Source organism: Tenrec ecaudatus, chromosome X (assembly GCF_050624435.1).
Source record: "Tenrec ecaudatus isolate mTenEca1 chromosome X, mTenEca1.hap1, whole genome shotgun sequence".
Lineage (NCBI taxonomy): Eukaryota > Metazoa > Chordata > Mammalia > Afrosoricida > Tenrecidae > Tenrec > Tenrec ecaudatus.
In genome coordinates, this window is record NC_134548.1 from 32,408,823 (window position 1) to 32,429,445 (window position 20,623).

Genomic DNA, 20,623 nt, shown 5'->3' on the forward strand with positions numbered 1-20,623 from the left:
AGTGATTTATACCCATCTAATTTTTGTCTCCATTTTAGAGATATGGGAGAGGAGAGGCATGGATATTAAGAAACCTTCTCCAAATTTTGCCACTATTAAAGTAAGTGGGATTTGACACCAGGCTTTCTGAGTCTAGAATTCAACCTCTAAACAACACTTCTTAGCTTCTATTAGAATTCAATGTGACAAGACAATCTTTGGGTGGATAGAACCTTGAACATATACTCAAGTACTGCTTATGGAATTAATTGAATGTGAGCACAAACATGAGTAAATAATTTGATAAATGATATGTATAAATAAATACACTTATTAACCAACTCATTCTTAGTGACGAATAACATGATGGCTATTTCCTCAGGTAAGGAATGCTTTGGAATCTCCTGAAGTGTGTTATTCACAGTGTCGTCATGCCTCTATGACACACAAGACAGCATTGGTCTATAGTGAGTGACAGCAGCAAGGCTCTGGGAGGGCATGGATTTCTCTTTCTGGAACTGAAAATAATGAAACCCAGTTTGGTAGAAATGGATAGGGAAACATGAACATGCTTGGGTTCTGTTTTGTTTCATATCTAGAAATTACATATCTGAGGAACATGATACAAATGAAATATCAAAACCCAATATAGCCCTGTCTGTATTTTTCTAGCACCTGGACATATCTTTAAGGTAATTAATAATTGTTTACGACAACAAATATCCCTGCTGCTGGTTATCACCATCTACATTGTGCTTCTTAAAACAATTTCTTAGCCACAATGTGAACTCATTTGTAGTCATCCAACAATGATAATGACCAAGTTTTTGACAAAAAAACAAACAAACAACTCTTTTAAAGTCATCTTATTCATGGATGTTTCTTACAGTGTTTCACTGGACTACTTTGATATTATTATCTAGAGTGGAAAGATAACCTTAAAAATATTTTCTCTCTGTGCTTGTTTGCTAATGTATGAAAACCCATGTATGCACAGGAGCATAATAATCATAGTGGACCTCTAATCACCAGGAAAAAACCACCTTAACTGCTTAGAAGATTTCTGATGTCATTCACAATCCTTACCCTGAAGAACTTCTTCCTGGCCCTCCAGAATACCTTTTCTTGTTTCAGAAACAGATTTGGAAATCAGAGAATGGGGGAGTAAATTAAATTGAAGTTTCAATGTAGTCTTCCCCCAGCTCAATGTTCTAATTAAGGAGAAAAATTTAAAAAGATATTCATCAATTCCAAATAAGCAATTCTGTCGAGAATTGAGGAAGTTCAGAATTTCTCCCGATATTCAAAATAATCATATAGTTGCAAGACTCTAAAGTAGTGAATGTATTAGAAGCTCAAATGACAAAAAAGAGAGAAAGAGAAAGAAAATCAAATGGCATGGGAAGGTTTTGATTTTCTGAAGAATGACAGACTAAATATGCCTTCCTACCTGAAATATTTTTACAAATCAACCCAATAATTGAAAATAATATTTGTATAAAGACAGTGACTATGGAAAAGGGCATTGATCCCAGGAAATTGGAAACCAGTGGGGTGAATCCTATGCTTGTTTCAGCTTGAGATCTGGAAAGGGTTCAAGGCTATGTAGAAGGCAGAGGGAACATATGGGAAGCCTGAGGTGAAGAGATGGAGCTGGCACTTTAAGGAGTTCAAGTGGCTAGAGTACACGAGGCATCCGAGTGCTAGTAAAGGCTACACACACAGAGAGAAGAACCCTGGAGCCCTCCAGAGAGGTCCCCTCTAGTCTTTCCCGGAGCACAAATTTGCTGGCTTATGTGTGAAAGCCATCCTAGACTAAGCGAAGAACTACCAAGCAAAAGATCCCTGGAAACCATCTATGGCTAGTCCACAGAGGAAAGCTTCTGAATTCACAGGGTATCAAGGAGAGGACTCCTTTGGGTAGCCTCAGAAGTAAAAGGCAAAGTGAGCTGCAAGTTCATACTGCTCTGACCATAGCCAACAAAATTCAAAATAACGACCCCAAAGGATCAAATGATTGCATGTAAATTAACTGTGTCCCAAAACAAATTTCTAGACTATGTCTGTGGCTATAAAAATACCTCGCACCCGGCAATTTGAAATGTACTATTTCTCACATGTTCTGGATTGCATTGTCTCCCCAGATACACTGTATGCTGCAAATTCTAACCTCCATGCATGTGGCTGTAATCCCATGTGGGAATGTGTGGTCTTTGTTATGTTACTGACACTGCATTGGTCCAAGGCGTGTCTTTTATCAGTCTCTTCAGAGATATAAAAGAGATGTTTAAAACAAGCTAAAAAGCATAAATAAGGAACTATACATGTCAAGCCACATAAAAATCAGCCAGTAGGAGAATCTCAGAATCAGCAATGACCTTCTTACAGAGCCAGTAGAAGACAAAGACCTTCTCAAAAGTTGACACACTGCTTTGGAACTTTAGCCTTGTAAACTCAGAATACACTTCTCTTTGTTAAAGCCACCCGTAGTAATTCTTTTATAACAGCAGCACATAGCTAAGACACTGACATGCAAAACAGACTTGGAAAATAATACCTATAGTTATGAGGAAAATAATTCAAATGAAGCTAGCCTAGAAAAGACCAAAATGTTACCATTATTACTCAAAGATATTACATCAGTCATTATAATTTATTAAATAATTTGAAAAGGTAAAGGAAGCTGGCAGAGATGTGGGGAATATCACAAAAAAGACAAATCTCACTTGCACGAGATGGAAAGCTCACTGCTTCCTATGAGAACTAGACACTAGATGGAATTAATCAATAGATTAGATCCTTCAGATGATTTGATACACTCATGGCAAATATAAATGATTTCCAATGAACCAAAGATGAAAGGAATACAAAGAAAATCAAGAAGGCATCTGTGAGGGGTGGGACAACTTTGAGTATCCCAGTAAACATGCAACTGGAATTCCTAAAAGGGGAAATGAGGAAAAGTATGTGATAAATAATAATAGCTAAACAACTTCTAAATTTGACAGATCTCAAGCTCAAGAAAAATGAAGAAAATAACATCACGGTACGTCATAAACAAATGGTTTTTATTACCAGGGCATTCCCTATTCAATATCCTGCATGCTAACTGCCATCTCAAAGTGGGTTTCTCCTGCACCTAACCTGGTATCTATACTAGAACATGTATCATCTGTACAGAGAAGTATAGCTACATTCTTATGTAGCACGGTCTTTTCCACAAATGAGTATATGTTACTTTTATGATTAAAAATATACTATATAACTACCTTGGGCAAGATAGTTTTGGGAATGCCACCAAAAGTTTTATACATCTCCACAGACCACTTTATATGACTCTAATATACTTTGTGGTTCAGACAGAACCCTTGCATTGCTTTTAAATCATATTTTAGTTGATTTTGTGCTATCAAACATATATCTGCTATATGAAAATAAAATGGAAATCCATGAAATTGCTCCATTTTCAAATGTCAATGCTGATTTTGAATACAAGTGCAAGTTATATACATTTAATTACACTAAATATGAAAAGTATTCATTTTCTGGGTTTACTTAGCTTATTACATACAAGGTATTTAAGCACTTAATTCTTAATATCAAAAGATATTAACTGTGTAAAAATATTCAAGAGTGGTGATTGTAGACGAATACGATGCTGCTTTTAGGAATCCAGAATTTTTGAAATATACAAGCTATTTAATAAACTACCTTTCTCTTTGTCTTCATCAGTCTCTAATAAGTATTTTCTATAATTTAAAAATTGGCTGCAATTCAAATCCACTTGACTGAAATTTGCTACATGTACAATTTGAGCTAAAAATGTTGCAAAAAATCCTTATGCTTTGGTTTAATAAGAAAAATGTTTTTTGCATAAACTATATATTTTTTACCCTAAATTATATCCTACACAATCCAATTTATCCTTCTCTGCATTTTTAAATGACACAGCAAGTTGAAATTAAATGATACACTAGTTATAATCCATATGTTTCATCTCCATTAACATAACCCATAAAAAAGTCAATAACTACAACCAATTAACTCTACATTGCTTTGGCCTCTGGACTATCCCAGAAGGCATTTTGTCAATAGAATACATAGAAATATAGCTATATCACCACACATTGTCTTTAAGGAAACAATTGTAATTTTATCATGATGGATATTTCTAGCAGCTGCATCATTGCTAAGTGTACCAAAAGCTCTCCTTCTGGAAACCAGGTTCCAACATAAGGCAAACACTCACAATGCCCCAATCCACAGTGCACCCTGCTATTAGATGCTTCTCCACATTACAGATTCAATCATCCCTTTGTGAATAAACCATTGATGTCAAAGCCGGCTTTCACACAGAGACCCAAACACTGCCTTTCAACTTGATCATCGCAATGACATATGTGGTGATGACAATTAAATTTAAGAATTCTAAACTTCCGCCATCCTTCATAACCTGATCTTAAGAAGTGGGATTGAAAATCAGGAAGATCAAGACAATTTAGAGAACAAGATATCTGCAAACATACCTTAAGATACCACTTGTATTTGGCATGCTCCCAGTTCTCAGGCATCTGTGACTTTTTAAGAAACTGTTCAGCTTCTGTTAGCCATTGATTAAATACCTTCATATCATAGTGGAAACGCCGCCACTTTTCAACAGATTTGTCAAATCTCCTGGAGGTGAAAAATATGAATTGAAACATGATTAAACAAAACAAATGTTATGATTACATAGAGATGGTATTTTTGTTTCCATTGACAATGATATGATTCTGATAGTTTCTCTCATTTGTAGACTTTAATTAAGAGGAATAATAATGAATATTGAATAAGAATGATGATTTAAAACAAAAAGATATGATGTATTCTCTACATGTGAATATATTAATTGATTGAAAAAGATTAAGACAACTATTTTTGAATATTAGCATTTTCTTCCTTCTGATCCTATATCATATTTTTATACTCCAAAAATTAATAAATATCATAGCATCATAATTTAGCAGCTATATATTCAATTTCAATATATTTTAGATTAATATGGAATTATCTCTTAATATCTACTAGTTTTCATTTTACTTTTGATCTGAACGAACCTCTTAATTATATATTTCAAGCCCCAGATTGACATATGTAAATTATAATGTAGCCTCATATGGATTAACTTACCTACTATACAAGGCTAAACCTGGTACTAGCTATTTCCACTTTTGTTCTTTGTTTCATCGTATCACTAATATTTTTAATTAGAAAATTGAATGCAGTTAGTATAAGGCAATTTGTTCACATCTCCTATGAAAATAATATTAAAATGCAGAGTTTTGAGGGGAGCATAGAAGAAATTTAGGCAGAATTCATATAAGCTAGGATTTTATAAGGACACAGTTTAAGTACCCAGCTACTAACTGAAAAATCGGCTGATTTAATACACCCACAGGTTCTGTGGGAGAAATACCTCTTGATCTGCTCCCATAAAGAGGGTGCTGTTATTAGGTGTCATTGAGTTGGTTTAGATACATAGCAACCCTGTTTCCAACAGACTGAAACACTGCCCTATCCTGCATCATCCTCACAAATTGTTATTGATGAGCTCACTGTCACGGTCGTTGTGGAAATTCCCCTAGTTGAGGGGTTTCCTCTCTTACAATGGCCTTTTACTTTATCAAGCATGATTTCCTTTCCCAAGGATTAGTCTCTCCTAATAACAAATCCAAAGTATAAGAAGTCAAGGCTCGCCCTTCTTGCTTCTAAGGAGAATGCTGGCTGTATTTCTTCCTAGCAGAATTTGTTTGTTCTTTTGACAGCCCATTGTATTTTCAATATTAGTTGTCAATACAGTGAATCAACTGGATCAATTCTTCTTTGGCCTTCCTAATTCATTTTGTAATATTTTCTGCATTCTGTTGTATCGCTTTTCTTTGAAATGAACACAAATAAGGATTTTCCCATTGGTTTACTAGGTAGCTGTCTTCCAAATTTCTGAGCATAGACAAGCAAGTGCTTCCAGTGCTTTACCAGTTTGTTGAAACACTTCAATTCGTATTCCTTCAATCCCTGGAGAGTTGATTTTCTCTAATGCTTGATTTTTCTCTGCTGCTTAATGATTTTCTCTAATTCCTCCTTCAGTACCATTTGTTCTTGATCATATGTTACCTCGTGAAATAGTTGAATGTTGACCAGTTCCTTTGATACAATGTCTGCTGATTCCTTTTATCATCTTTTGATGCTTCTGATATTGTAAATAGACTCATTCAAAATCATAAGTCAGAGGTTGTGTTTTTTCCTCTTTCAGCTAGAGATATGAGTGGATTCTTTCTTTTGTCTTTCTCACTTCAGATCTTTGCACATTTCATTTTAATACTTTACTTGATTTTCTCAAGTTTTCCTTTGCAATTTTCTGTCCAGCTTGTATAGGCTTTGTACAGCTACTCAATTCACCTGCAGTACTCTGCATTGAACAGCATGTTTCAGAATCTCTTCTGGCCTCTGATTTGAACTTCTTTCTTTCTTTAATTTTTACTGACCCTTTGCTTTCTTCATTTATGATGTTCTTTTTTAAAAACAATGTTTTATTAACAAATAATCCTTGTACCATACAATCTGCTGGTTCATAAATACTAAAATATTGTGCACTCATCACCATAATCAATTTTAGAATCCTGCTTTAATTCTTGAATACATTATTATTGGCTTTGAATTCCTCCCACAACAACAAAATAGAACACAGAAAAAACGGCAATCAATGAGAAAACAGAGAATTCCCAAAAGTAGAAAAGTTAAAAAGGTGTCAAAGGAGGACAGAAATGATCAGATGTTAAATGTTAACCTAAACTATATCAATCTTAATCCAATGCACTCTATCTGAAGACAAGATTATTCACATCCTTGGTCAATTGTTATCAGGTTCCTTCAAATTGGTTCTGACTCAAAGCAACCTCAAGTATAACAGAGCAAAGAACCGCTCAGTCCTGTGCCAGACCCATGATGGTTCTTTGGTCAATGGGCTAAGGGAATTCCGTGTGAGCGTAACCCATGTAGGGGTTCTGTAAATGAATTTGGAACTTTGACCGGTACCCATACCCTTCTGGAAACTGGGTACTGATATTGTAAAATTTAATACATTACTCTCTTCTGATCACAGATTGTATTATTAGTAATCACTTGATCATTATGGCTGGTGTGTTTCTTCGGTGCAGACCTAGTTGACATCACACTTAGAAGGCGATTTGTTTTAAGACAAGCCTTGAAGACCCCAGGCACTATTCTTCCTGATAGTCAGAAAACCATCTGATTTCTTCACCACACTTTGCTATATCTTTAATGATCACTTCATGCAGACAAAGGTCAAGCAGGGCACATGCGTGATGTTTTCATATCATTCATAAATTATCAGGTCTTTTGTAATTAGTGTCCAATGCATCACATATGTTATTGTGATGTTCTCAAAATTCATATTGGATATACTCAAGGTTATATTTTGGCTCTGTGGGCTCATTTTAGTTTTCTTCAACTTCATCTGGAATTACATGTAAGCAATCGATGGTGTGCTCCACAGTCGGTCCCAGGCATCATTTTGGCTACTGATACTGATCTTGTCTGTTGCTTCTTTCCAAGATGCAGTCCATTTGATACCTATGTGTTCCTTTTAGTGAGGTCCATATGTAAATTATTGCTGTTAATATTGTTGAAAGCAGATGTTTGCAACAAAGAACTTTTTGTCTTACAAATCATATCATGTGAACCTCAGTTTTGTTTCTGTCACCAATGCAATATTTTCCAGCAACTGTTCCTTCCTCTTGTTTTCTACTTTTGCATTTTGATTGCTAATAATTAGTAACATAACATAATTGCATATTTGATCAATTTCATAATTAAATGGGTAGAACTTTTCAAACTTTTCCTCAATAGTTTTGCTGGTTAGTGCATACAATTTAATAATATTTGAAGATGGAATAATATTAACTGGACTGCCTGTCCTATCGCAGACAATTTCATACATTCCTTTAGAATTTTTTTATTCCTGCCCAGTAAAATATACACTTGTCTGATTCAAAATAGCCAATACCAAACACTTCATTTCAGCTCAGTAATGCCTAGTATATCAATCTTTATTTGTGAGGACTTCTAATTTTCATAAATCATGCTTTGACCTTCCAATTTTCAATTATGAATGGCCGTTTGCTAGTGTTTCTTCTCATCTTGAGTAGTATCCCATCAGTACATGAAGGTCTTAAGAGCTTTACTCCATCCATGGCATTTTGGTAGGCTCTTCTTTAAAAAGGCAGCCCTTCCTCAGTCATGTATGAGATGCTTTCTAGTCAAAGGTGTTTCCGGTGGCTAAGCACTCCGAAGTCTGTTCCTTCTTTTAGTCTGTGTTTGAGCTGGCACCTCAGCTGAAACCACTTCCCCTTGGTGATCCTCGTGCCTCCTTGCTTCCAGCATCACAGCAAAAAGCAAGTCCTCACAGTAAAACAAAGTGAAAGACAAGTGATGGAGACACTGTTAATATTTATCATATACAAATAGCTAACTTTTGTTGGGTGCACAGAATTATCAAGGCCATATGAATCAGGCCTTGAACGGTGCCTTGCATGTACTAGTATAATTTAATTGACTTCAATAACACTTTTGCAGCATAACCATTATTTTCCTCATTTTCATGGGAGGAAAATGGTATGCTTATTGATTGGCCAAAAGGCAATAGGCAGTAAGTGACAAAGAGGAAATTCTAACCCATATTTCTAACCCATATTCCTCTGCTTTGAAAGTTTCTGTCCTACTGTCTTACAAGATCTTTTCCTGGGATTTCTTTCTTTGGTGTTAAACTCTTCTCTTAACAGCTAAGCAATTGAAATGGCCAGATGTAGGGGTTTCATCAACTGTTATCATTGTAGTCTAAGGATTGAATTATGTACCTACATTCACACTATGCTCTTTTAGCCATTGCATCTATTTTTTATCTTCCTTTCTTTCTTTATTATCTTAAAACACTCTAAAACAGACAGTATTTTTGGTGAGGCCAAAATGGGATATCCAACAGCAGGCAACACAATGAAAAAGAGATTGTTTTGTAAATGCAGCTAGGTGAGAAACATGATTTCTGTCTTCAAAAGTTTCCCTTCAATAATAAATAGTATGCTACAGTTGGAGAAACCTGATTTATGCAGCTGCAACAAAATGACCCTGAAAGTGTTTTGTATATTTAATAATAATTTAGCAGAATGTTTTCAGTGATATCTAATATACAATACATCACATAAAATATTTCTAAACAGTTTATTCCCTTAAGAAATACTCAGTCCATGTATCTTACAGCACTTATATCACCGAAGTTTAAGAGATGTTGTTGGATGAACATCCACACAGTGAAAAACATCCAGGTAAGATTATAATTGAAAACCCCGTAAGATTATAGTTGAAATTGTTGTAGACCCCACACTTCTCCCCAGACACACAGAGCATTGTTCTAACTGAGATTGACACAAAGGGTATAAGTTACAGGAAGCAGAGCACAGAGAGGTGATCGTTTGGTCACAAATTACCATTCCACGTGTGTGTCACAACCATCAGTCTCCTAACAGATCATGCTCTTGCCAACACTTTGAGCTACCAGAAAGTGATTGCATCTCTAACATCTGTGCCCCAAAGACACGATTTTCATTCCAGATTGCTGCCTACCTCTAAGAGTTTCAATATCAAAGATGCTTAATCGGCATGTCCCTGCACCACCTGCCACTCAACTCTGTGAAACAGATTTCAATCAAGTCTATCCCAGTAGTTTTCTGACATAGCCATTGTGGCTTAGATTTGCAAACTCAACCTTGAGACTATTTTCTTGTTCAGATTTCCTCATTGATATGTGAACCGGAAAGATCATGACTAAACTCTCATGATCCAAAATGGTGCTACAAATAAAAATTAAATTAGTCAGTTGACCCAAATCACTACCCTTGGCCAGATTCTACTAAGACTCCTTCCACTGCGACTCCTCTTCCTCCTCATAGTTGACCTTTCCCCTTCCCCCACATGGGAGTTAGAAAGCTAAACAAATAAACATATAAATAAATGAATGAGTGAATGAATAAACAGCCTAATCCATTGATGATAGCAGTCCTCATTCTCCAAACCACAGAAAACACTGGGAAGATGGAACAGGACGGGTACCCAGGTTCTCACTTGATATTCCTGTACAAGATGCCAAGCGCCCTAATTGCTTAGTGGGTTATGAAGGGGGTTGCTAACCAGAAGGTCAGCGATTCAGTTCCACTAGTCATTCTTCAGGAGAAAGATGAAGGTATCTGCTTATGTCAAGTTCTATAGTCTTGGCAAGCCACAGGGGAAGTTTTAATCTGTCCTATAAGATCACTGTGCATTAAAATCAACCCAATAGCAGTGAGTGGCATTTGATTTGATGCCAGAACCACAAGGAACCCTGTGGGTGCACGGCCTGGTACTGTGTTTCCATCAAGGTTCCAAAAACAAATGAAATCCACTTCCCTATGGTAGACCCTGACTGATGGCAACCGTCTAGGGCAGGATAGAATGGTCTAGTGAGTTTCTGAGACTGTAACTGTTTACAGTAGAAAGCCCCTTCTTTTCCCAGCCCAACATGTAAACACTGCGCCATCATGGCTCCCTTCCAGCCCGTTGACAACCAAATCAAGCCCATGGTCACCATATGTGGTCCCTCTGAGTCCATATGGACTCAGTGGCACCCAGCAGCAACAACCGAGAGCCACAAAGACAGACAGACAGACAGGGCTTACCAGTCACAGAACACTGTTGGCAGTCAGCCAACTGCTTCTGTTGCAAGCCTCTGTAACTTACACCTAGTCGCGATATCTCTGACTATCCTACGTTTCTTTTCCTGTCTTCTCCCCAAGGCCTAAAATCCCAAACCGTGCAAACATCATGATGAACTATAAAAGAGTTAGCCTATCACTTGGGAAATGTATCAATATATAGTTACCAATATAGCATGTAAAACTCTGGAACCTGGAAGATGGATTTAATTTTAGTCTAAAATTATTTTTAAAATAAGTAGCCCTAGGCGAACAAAATATTGAAGAATAAAAGCATGTGCTGACATAGGACGGCATTTAATGTGAGCAATAACACTTTAAACTCCATTTCATGCATCACATAAAGTTTTAAAATATACGTTTTAGCTTTTAATATGCATTGTTAACAGCAGAGGCTAAATCCCTTCTTGGATTTACTATGTAAAATTACATTTTTAATATGGCTACATTTAAAATTAAATTCTTCCTCACCAAGGAAAATTCTGAATGAATATATACATGTATATACAACTGGTGGTCTTAAAATGTTACATTTATAAATTTAATCTCCACTAAATCACTGTGTGCCATACATTCCTCTGACGCCACTAATCGAACTGTCTACAAGTGAAGAAAAAGAGATCAGTGACTAGACACATGAAGAGACATTCACAATAGCATTTGGGCAAACAAATAAAAGTTATATCCTCTCTATTATATACAGTGGGATATTTTAAAAGTGACCTCCCCTCCCCCAGCAGTAAGAGGCAATGTAGACCCTACTACATAAAGGAAAATAACTGTCAGTATAAACAAAGGGAAAATAAATCAAGCGATTTTAAAATTTTGCAAATATTAAAAATCTCATTCACTATGCAAGCGGTATTTAAAATTACACTGTTGTTTCACTTATGTGCCGCATAACTTATTTCCTGCTGTTCTAAATCAAGTTAGTCAGATTATTCTAGAGCATAAATTACATTTAGCACGTAATTAGGTACTTTGGGACATACTTTAACACTTTTAGGCTATTAAGGTGGCTCTCAATTCTGTGAAATAGATTTAAATAAATAACCCCCTAGTAGCCGTATGACATACCATTGTGACTTTATCCTTAGGCCTGCAAACTCAGCATTGGGCCTTATGAATATTTTTTCCCTACACAGTTCCTCTTTGATTAGGTGAATGGAAGGGATCTTGGCAAAATATCATAGCCCCCAAATAAATGAATATAATTAAAATTAAATGAAATAATTACTTCAAAGTTAAATGTGTTACTTGCCCTAAATCATCCACACCCTCTTCTTTGCAGTCAAAACCAACCATGCTGTGATTTCCGTGAGTGCTGTCTATAGAACCTGACTTATTCGAAGGAACTCTTCAAGGTTCCAACTCCCCTCACAGTCATTTTACCAAATTGGGTGCTCTGTTGCCAGTAGATTCTGCCACATGTGACTCAGGTTTGTCTGAGTAGAAATGTGTTTCACAGAGTATGTAGTGGCTGATGATCTGGGAACAGGATTAGCAGACCTCTCCAACTTGCCAGTTAGCACTTCAGCTTGTTAACCACTTGCACGACCTAAGGGGACCTTGCCCTGACCACAGTCCTTTTGTTCATCATGTTAAGACACTGTGTCCGATCGCTGTCTTCTCGTGTCATACTTGGGTAGTGAGCCAAGATCCGCACAAATATATAGTGAAACCCCAGTCCAAACCAAATCCTTGCCAATTCAAACCAAGCCTACAGGGCAGAAAACTTCATCGACGGTTTTGGAGGCTGTAAATCTTTCTGGAACCAGACTGCCATGCGTTGATGTCATAGAGCTGCTGCATGCGTCTATGCATGCGTCTATGCATGGCCTGGGAGCTAGCAAGAAGACACTGTACTCACTGTGCCACCGAAGCCCTTCTTTGATTCTGCTTCAGCTTACTGCCAAATTGAGCGGAAGCCCCTACCTGAGCCCAGGGCCTTGCTTCCGCAGGTAGGTACGGCATAGTGACTAGACTGCCCAGGATGGGATCTTGGCGCCACCGTTTACTCCTGTGGCCTTCTCAAGGGAGTAATCATTTTCAATGTGACTTTGAAAGCCCAGTGGCATTATTGTAACCATAGGTCGGCAGTTCAAACCCACCAGCCACATTGGGGAGAAAGACCACGCCATCCGCTCCTACAAACATTGACAAAGCCTTGGATACTCTATCAATGATCACTTCATGGCAGTGGGTTTTGGTTGGGTCATCTACTTCCAGAGGGTAAATGAACAAATATATGGATGCTTCTTTGAGCAACATCTGACAGTGTTCATATGAATAACTATTTTCTGCTTCTATTTGGTTTAAGCTTTGAAATTCAAATCCACTCACCCCGTTAGACGCTGAGCTATGTCAGTATCTCTCTGATTGGAATCAAGTCTGTAAGAATTGGTCTTATCATCATCTTCAGCATTTATGACAATTAAATAGACAATGTCACTAGCCAGTTTATGGAAGCTGAATGATCACTGCAGGATGGGATCTGTAGCTGGTCATGCCTGACTTTGAGAATACTTTAGATGTATTTGTTTATTTTAAGACAGGTTTATTGAGAATTGTAGCATGGATAGAAAAGAATGCAAAAAACCTTATTTAAGCATCACTGAAGCAAGGTGGTCAGCAGGTAGGGGTTATGAAAAAGCAGCAGGCAGATATTGAACTCAGAAATTCCTCTCAAACATCACTCCAGTAGCCCATTACACCACCAGTCTTCCTCCAAAGCAACCACAGGCTAAACAAAAGGAAATAGGCATGGTGGCATTTCAATAATTCTTTTTTAATTTTTAATATTTACAAAACAGGTAACATGCTGGATTTGACCCATAGATGTCAACCTGTAATCTGCAAGTTGATGTGTACGAAGGTCCTGTTTCTGACCTTAGTTGAATCCTATGTCCATGTTCCAGCTGCGTTTATACCATCTATTCTATGTGAATCATAATCAGATCAACAGTTAGTCTTTGCTTTTAATTTTAATTAATGATTTCTGACTTAAGGATCTTGATGTCATTCCTAAGTCTGTCTTTGTCTTCTCACAATACTGTTTTAAATCTTTCCTTTGGGCTCTTCCATCTAGCCTCTGCTGTGACTTTTGTCAAAAGCCTTTGTAACGTTCACTTGGCATATTCCAACTCATCTTTCTCTGTCTTGAGTTTCTCATCACATTGCAATGTATTCACCATCTCTTTTTATCTCTTAGTCTTTCTTCTGTTTTAGGTCCCATCATACACAGCCACATAGCCCACAATGCACACTACAGTTAAAAACATTGAATATCTGAAAAATTTTAAAGCAACCCAAATTTCACTGCTTTTTTTGTTTTTTGTTACTAGCCCTGGGATTTTTGTTTAGGTCCTAGAATACCACCCTATTTTCAACTTGCCATTATCCTGTAAGGCCCATCTCCCTCAAAATTAGCCACTCTCTGACAAGCCCCCTCCTGATTCCCCCACCCGTGAGGTCTTCTATTAGCATACTGCATCATATTCTATTTATTTATTTAGAAAGCTGTGTTCACAGTGGACTCTGAGTACCTTAGGAAAAAGAACATATTTTCTGGGCCTTTGAATTCTTATAACCGATTACTGTTCAAAGCACATAGAACCAGATAACATGATTGTTTCATACATTAAAAGAAAATGTTTGGATGGATGGATGAATGGAAAAGTTCATGAGTAATTTTCACAGGTTTTTTATATTTTCCATTAGGAGACATGGAGGCTTATATATATAACTTGACTTATATGAATCTCAAAGAGCCTTGATTAAAGCTAAAATTATATCAACTACATTTTATGGCATTTTTAGGAGGATGGAATTACAGTATAAGATAAAATCAGTATTGACATTAATAGCAATCTCTAGTAAACACATTTTATAACATTTATATCAATTTCTAAATTAAAAACCCATTTCAATCTACATCAGAAATTATTGTCCGACCTGTCTGACTATGAGGTATAGAAGGGACAAGTTATCAGACATCAAATAACTAAAAATCATATCAGTGGATTCCCACCTTCCTGATATGATCACAAAAGACAAACGTGTACATAAGCAAAGGTGGTGAAGAAAGCTAATTGTACCCAGCTATCAAAAGATATAGCATCTGGGGGTCTTAAAGACATGAAGATAAACAAGCGGCCATCTAACTAAGAAGAATCAAAGCCCACATGGAAGAAGCACACCGGCCTGTGTGATCACAAGGTGTAGAAGGGACCAGTTATCAAATATCAAAGAACTAAAAAGCATATCAGTGGGTGCCCACCTTTCTGATACGATCACTGAAGATAAGCGTGTGCATAAGCAAATGTGGTGAAGAAAGCTGATCATGCCTGGCTATCAAAAGATATCGCATCTGGGGTCTTAAAGGCTTGAAGATAAAGGTGGTGAAGAAGGCTAATGGTGCCTGGCTATCAAAAGATATAGCATCTGGGTTCTTAAAGGCATGAAGATAAACAAGTGGCCATCTAACTCAGAAGCAACAAAGTCCACATGGAAGAAACACACCAGCCTGTGTGATCATGAGCTGTCAAAGGGATCAGGTATCAAGCATCAAAGAACAAAAAATCATATCACTGTAAATGTGGGTGAGTACAGAGTGGAGATTCAAAGCCCATCGGTAGGCAACTGGACACCCCCTTGCTGAAGGGTTGTAGGGAGGTGATGAGCCAGTCAGGGTACAGGGTAGTAACGATGAAACATATAACTCTCCTCTAGTTCTTAAATACTTTCTCCCCCACCCCCACTATCATGATCCCAATTCTACCTTACAAATATGGCTAGACCAGAGGATGTACATTGGTACGGATGGCAACTAGAGACAAAAGGAATCCAGGACAGATGATTCCTTCAGGACCAGGGGGGAGAGTGGTGATGCCTGGAGGGTGGAAGGAATGTGAGGTAGAAAGGGGAAACTAACTGCAAGAATCTACATATGTCCTCCTCCCTGGGGAATGGACAGCAGAGAAGAGGGCGGGGAGGGGATGTCAGACAGTGTAACATATGACAACATAATAATAATTTATGAATTATGAAGGGTTCATGAGAGAGGGGGAAAATGAGCAGCTGATAATAAAGGCTCAAGTAGAAGGCAAATGTTTTGAGAACGATGATGGCAACAAATGTACAGATGTTCTTGATACAATGGATGTATGTATGGATTGTGATAAGAATTGCATGAGCCCCCAATAAAATGATTTAAAAAACCCAACAAAATAGAAATTATTGTCCAAATGAAAAAAACTCCAAAAAACTACTGCACCACCAGACGAATATATTTTCAGATCACTTCTGCTTTAATTAACATAAAACAATGTTAGATGACTTTTAAATATAATTAACTTCAGAAGCTCAAAAACCATTTCACAAGAAATAATGAATTTTCCACCCTCTTATTGGAGTCTAATTTGAATATGAATATGAACAGTTAATTAAGAATCATTGATTCTTTTCAAAGGTGAGTTATTAAAATTTATAAGATATTGATTAAATGTATCACATACCAACTGAGCAGATTGTGTGTTTAAAGTAACCATGATAAAGTTAGATACAACACAAAATATTTTTGATATCAATAATTATATTTAATGAAGTCTTAGAGGGATGTAGATTACTAAAATACTTTTACATTGTATGTGCATGTGTGTGTATTTCTCTAATTTTTAAGTATCGATATGAATTTATTAGCCAGTGTCCCTGAAACATTGTCCTTAGTAGAGTAGATTAAAAAACAAAGATTGTAATTTGTGTGATAGTTCCTAATAACAATTCATACACCATTTGTTTTGGGATACTGATTGAATAAAATGCATTAAAAAATTTCTGGCCTCTCTTGGACGTGAATCTCTTAACTGGGTCTAAAAGACGGTATCATAGTATTCTTCTGTCATTCCGAGAAGCGAATCTGTGGAGGAGGAGTAGCCTCCTAAGTAAGTTAAGGCCCCCTAGATAAGTTAGAACTTTTTGAAATAAAAGAGCGTACACACAGTCAAATATGTAGGCACCTATCAGAGTTAAGTGGTTATTAATAGTATAGAAGATGTAAGTACCCAAATAACTAGGGATGAATCCATCACTCCAACTATGCCTGACAGGACTATATTTAATCAGTGCATTATAAGAAAAGAAAGAAAAAAGTGGCTTGTAGATTTTGACTCTTATGGAACCTCTATTTGTTTTCCAAGACTGTAAATCTTTACAGGAGCAGACAGCTTCATCTTCCCCCCTTAGATTGGCTGGTGGGTTTGAACTGCTTACCTTGCCTTGAACAGCCAGTCCCTAATCCCTAGTATGACCAGGCTTCCTACTAGTGTCTCTGGCATTCTTCTGGGAAATCTCTTTGCCCTTCACTTTGCAACAACTTTGTCAGACTTCACAGTCCTCGCAGGTTAAAGGACGGTAGAAAGGGTGTAATATTTGACAATCTCGTCATGCTGCCAAAATATTCAGGGTATACTATTTCTGCACTGCTTCTGGAAAAATATGTAGGATTATGCTAATATTAACCTAAAAATTATGCAATTTCAATGTCTTGATTTGGCACAATTAGCACCCTGTAAAAATACACAAAGTAACAAAAATAGTTTGGTATTAGGAAGCTGCAATGTTACCTTTATTATTTAGGACCATTTGGAGAAATCAACCTTAGAAAGGATTCAACTTCTACAGTCAATTATTTAAATGTCAAAGCAGTGAAAGCTAGCATACTTTTAAAGCACTTGCCTTACGATACCACAGAGCATTTATTTTATTTCTCTTACCTGTTAGCATTTTTTCCTAATGAAGATTAAATATTCTAAGACAGCACAGCCTCTACAATACGTCTTCACTTTTTTGGGGAGAGGGCATAGGAGAAGTGAAGATACCTTTCTCAACAGTAAACAGTATGGAGCATGCGCAATGGAGCGCTTTGATCTAGTCCTAACAGGGACAGCAGTCACAATCAGAGCTGTCAATTGCTGTACTCTGTCCTTCATACTCACCATAATCCTGGGAGAGAGTCATTACCATTGTATTCATTTTGTAGACAACTAAACTGGGACTTGCGAAGGCTAAGAAACTTGGATGCTCTGGTGTAAAGCAATACTGAGGTTGAGTAAGAATACTTTATAATAGACATGCTTCGCGTTCCTGTCATTAAAGTTATAAGCACCTTATTAACTCGTGGAAATCAAGAAACCTTACTTCTCTAATATAATGGTGTATTGAGGAGAAAGCATGCTCTGTTCTTCCCACGACTTTCTGAATAGCATATGCTTTATATTTAAAAGGAAATATAATGACGCAATGGCCTAATTACACAGCATTTTATTAAGATGGCATCCTACCTTTCCAACAATTTCTTACTTTCTATTACAAATAATTCACACTCTCAAATTTATTTAAAAATGGAATTTATTGTGATAATCTAGATATTCTTGAGAATTGTTCAACCTTTCCTTATTTGTCTGTTTTTGTTCTTCTCATTTCCTCTCTTAAACTTTTTTTTCCTTAGAGGCTTCAGCTGGAAAACTCTAGATATAATACCTTACCCAAATGGTTATAACACTCTACATTAGAACTACATGTGAACGTTGAACAATGCATAAAAAATGCAAAAAAGAATGGGTGCATTTAAAATGTGGTGCTTGTGAAGAATATTGAAAGTACCAGGGACTGCCGAAAAATCTTGGACGATCAACCAGAGTCATCCTTAAGGGCAAGGAGGACTGGATTTCATCTCACACACTTTACACATGCTGTCAAAAAAGACCAGTCCCTAGAGAACGACATCCTGCTTGGCAAAGCAGCTAAGAAAGGAAGGTCTTCAACAAGATGGCGTTACCCACTGGCTCCCAAGTGGGCTTGAACTTAAGACCCCTGTGAGGATGGTGCAAAATGGAGCAGGCAGCACGTCCCTTGGGTATACACAGGGCAACTACAAGGCAGCCCTGACTCGATGGTACCTAACTACAAGAACAGCCACAGCACTAGAAATACACTATTACCTTTTAAATGTTCCTTAGATTCAAAAACCCTACAATGTCCCACTTCAAATAATTCATTTCCCTCTAATTTTTAGTGGTGTCCGTACAACAAAAGTACAAGAAAATGTAAGAATTCATTTGTATCATTATTGTCTTTTCTTCTTTCATTGTTACTTCCTGCCGCAGAGTTGACCCTGACTCCTGGCAACCCCATAGGGCACAATAGAACTGCCCCACAGGGACTTCTAGACGGTCCTCAAGATGGGAGCACCTGCCAAGTCTTTTCTCCATGAGGCTGATAGTGGCTTCCTGGGCCTTGTTGTTAGCAGTTGAATAATTACCCCTGGAGACCTCTGAGCTCCTTAGGTTCTATATACAGCCAAAAGGCCCCCAAAGCAACTGCCATCGAGCCATTTCTAACTCAAAGCAATTGTACTGGACAGAGTAGAGCATCTCGTTAGGGTTTCCAAGTCTGTACATCTTTATGAAAGCCTCGTGATTCTTCTTTTTTCCATGAAGTGTCTGGTGGATTGAAACCACCAACTTTTTTGGTGGACAATAGCCCAATGACTAACCTCCCATCCCACCAGGACTCCAAGGTAATTTATAATAAGTACCTATCTATACAGTATAGATTTGAGATATGGTCAAATAATTTGACTCTTCTACCCATAATTTCTTGTGTGGTGTATTCTAATTCTGGACTCTAGGCCTTGTGGCTATGTTCCCATCATAGGGGGAGTTCTTCATACAGGGTTAAGGTAGGTTTAACTCCTGTTTTCAGTAGAGGGTGTGATTTTTTTTTCTTTAGGGACATTTTAAGACTACTGCAGTAGAGGGTGAGACATAAAACACCAACCAATGTTTTCCTTGAGGGTATATTTGACTAAAGACAAACCATATCTCCATCAAAGCCAAAGCCACTGGATAAGGAAAACTGAAGAATTATTGCATTTGAATTATTGCCCTGGTGAAGAATATTGAAAATACCATGGACTTTGAAGCTAATAAACAAATCAATTCTGGAAGAGGTGCAACCAGAGGGCTCATTAGAGGCTAGGACATTGAGACTTTGTGTCATGTAGACTTTGTGTCATGTACTATGAACTGTTGTCAGGAGAGACCGGTCCCTGGAGAAGGACATCATGTTTGGTAGTGTAGAGGGACAAAGTGGACTGACACAGTGATGTCAACAGTGAGTTCAAACATAAGAGCAAGTGTGTGGATGGACCAGAACAGGGCAGTGTTTAGGTTCTATTGTGCATAGGGTACAATAGAATACTGAGTCAGAACTGGCATGATGGGACCTAACAACATCAACGCCATTCTTTAGTATATAAGAGTCATCTGGGACACAGGGAGAAAGTCCAGGACCTTTGGAATAGCACATGTAAGAGCTGTGTCTGAATTGTCACAGGCCGCCGAGACTAACCGCACCGGAGCCTGGCACGGAGAAGCAGGGCAGCGGCACTGAGACTGTGGTCTACCTTTTCCTCATTAAGCCCGAGACTATGGCCCTGTGAGAGACATTAACTGGTGGGCAGGTTGAGAACCAGAGAGACTTGGATGCTGGTAGAGGAGACCGATGACTGCAGCCTTACTGTTTGCAGTTCCTGACTAGTGGTCAGACATGTGCACCTTCATTGCTGTTCATCGTAATATTTATCTTTCTGTAATCACTTCTGTGTTCAGGTGGTGTTGAGTTGGCGCTGTCTTACAGTGCCCCTATGTACAACAGTATGAACCACCACATGCTCCTGCGCCACCCTCCGAAGCATCGCTATGTTTGAGCTAATTGCTACAGGCATGGTATCAGTCCCTCACACCGAGGCTTTTCCTTGATCATGGATCCTCTTTTTTTTC

General features: G+C 37.6%; 1 protein-coding gene across 1 annotated transcript in view; it reads right to left on the bottom strand.

Annotated features, from left to right (window-relative positions):
- LOC142433258 (dystrophin-like) overlaps positions 1–20,623 on the bottom strand; it is a 91,904-nt gene that overhangs the window by 7,140 nt on the left and 64,141 nt on the right. Inside the window, exon 3 of the mRNA XM_075538339.1 lies at positions 4,506–4,653. Within this exon, the coding sequence (XP_075394454.1) occupies positions 4,506–4,653 (148 nt within the window). The remainder of the gene's footprint in view (positions 1–4,505; positions 4,654–20,623) is intronic.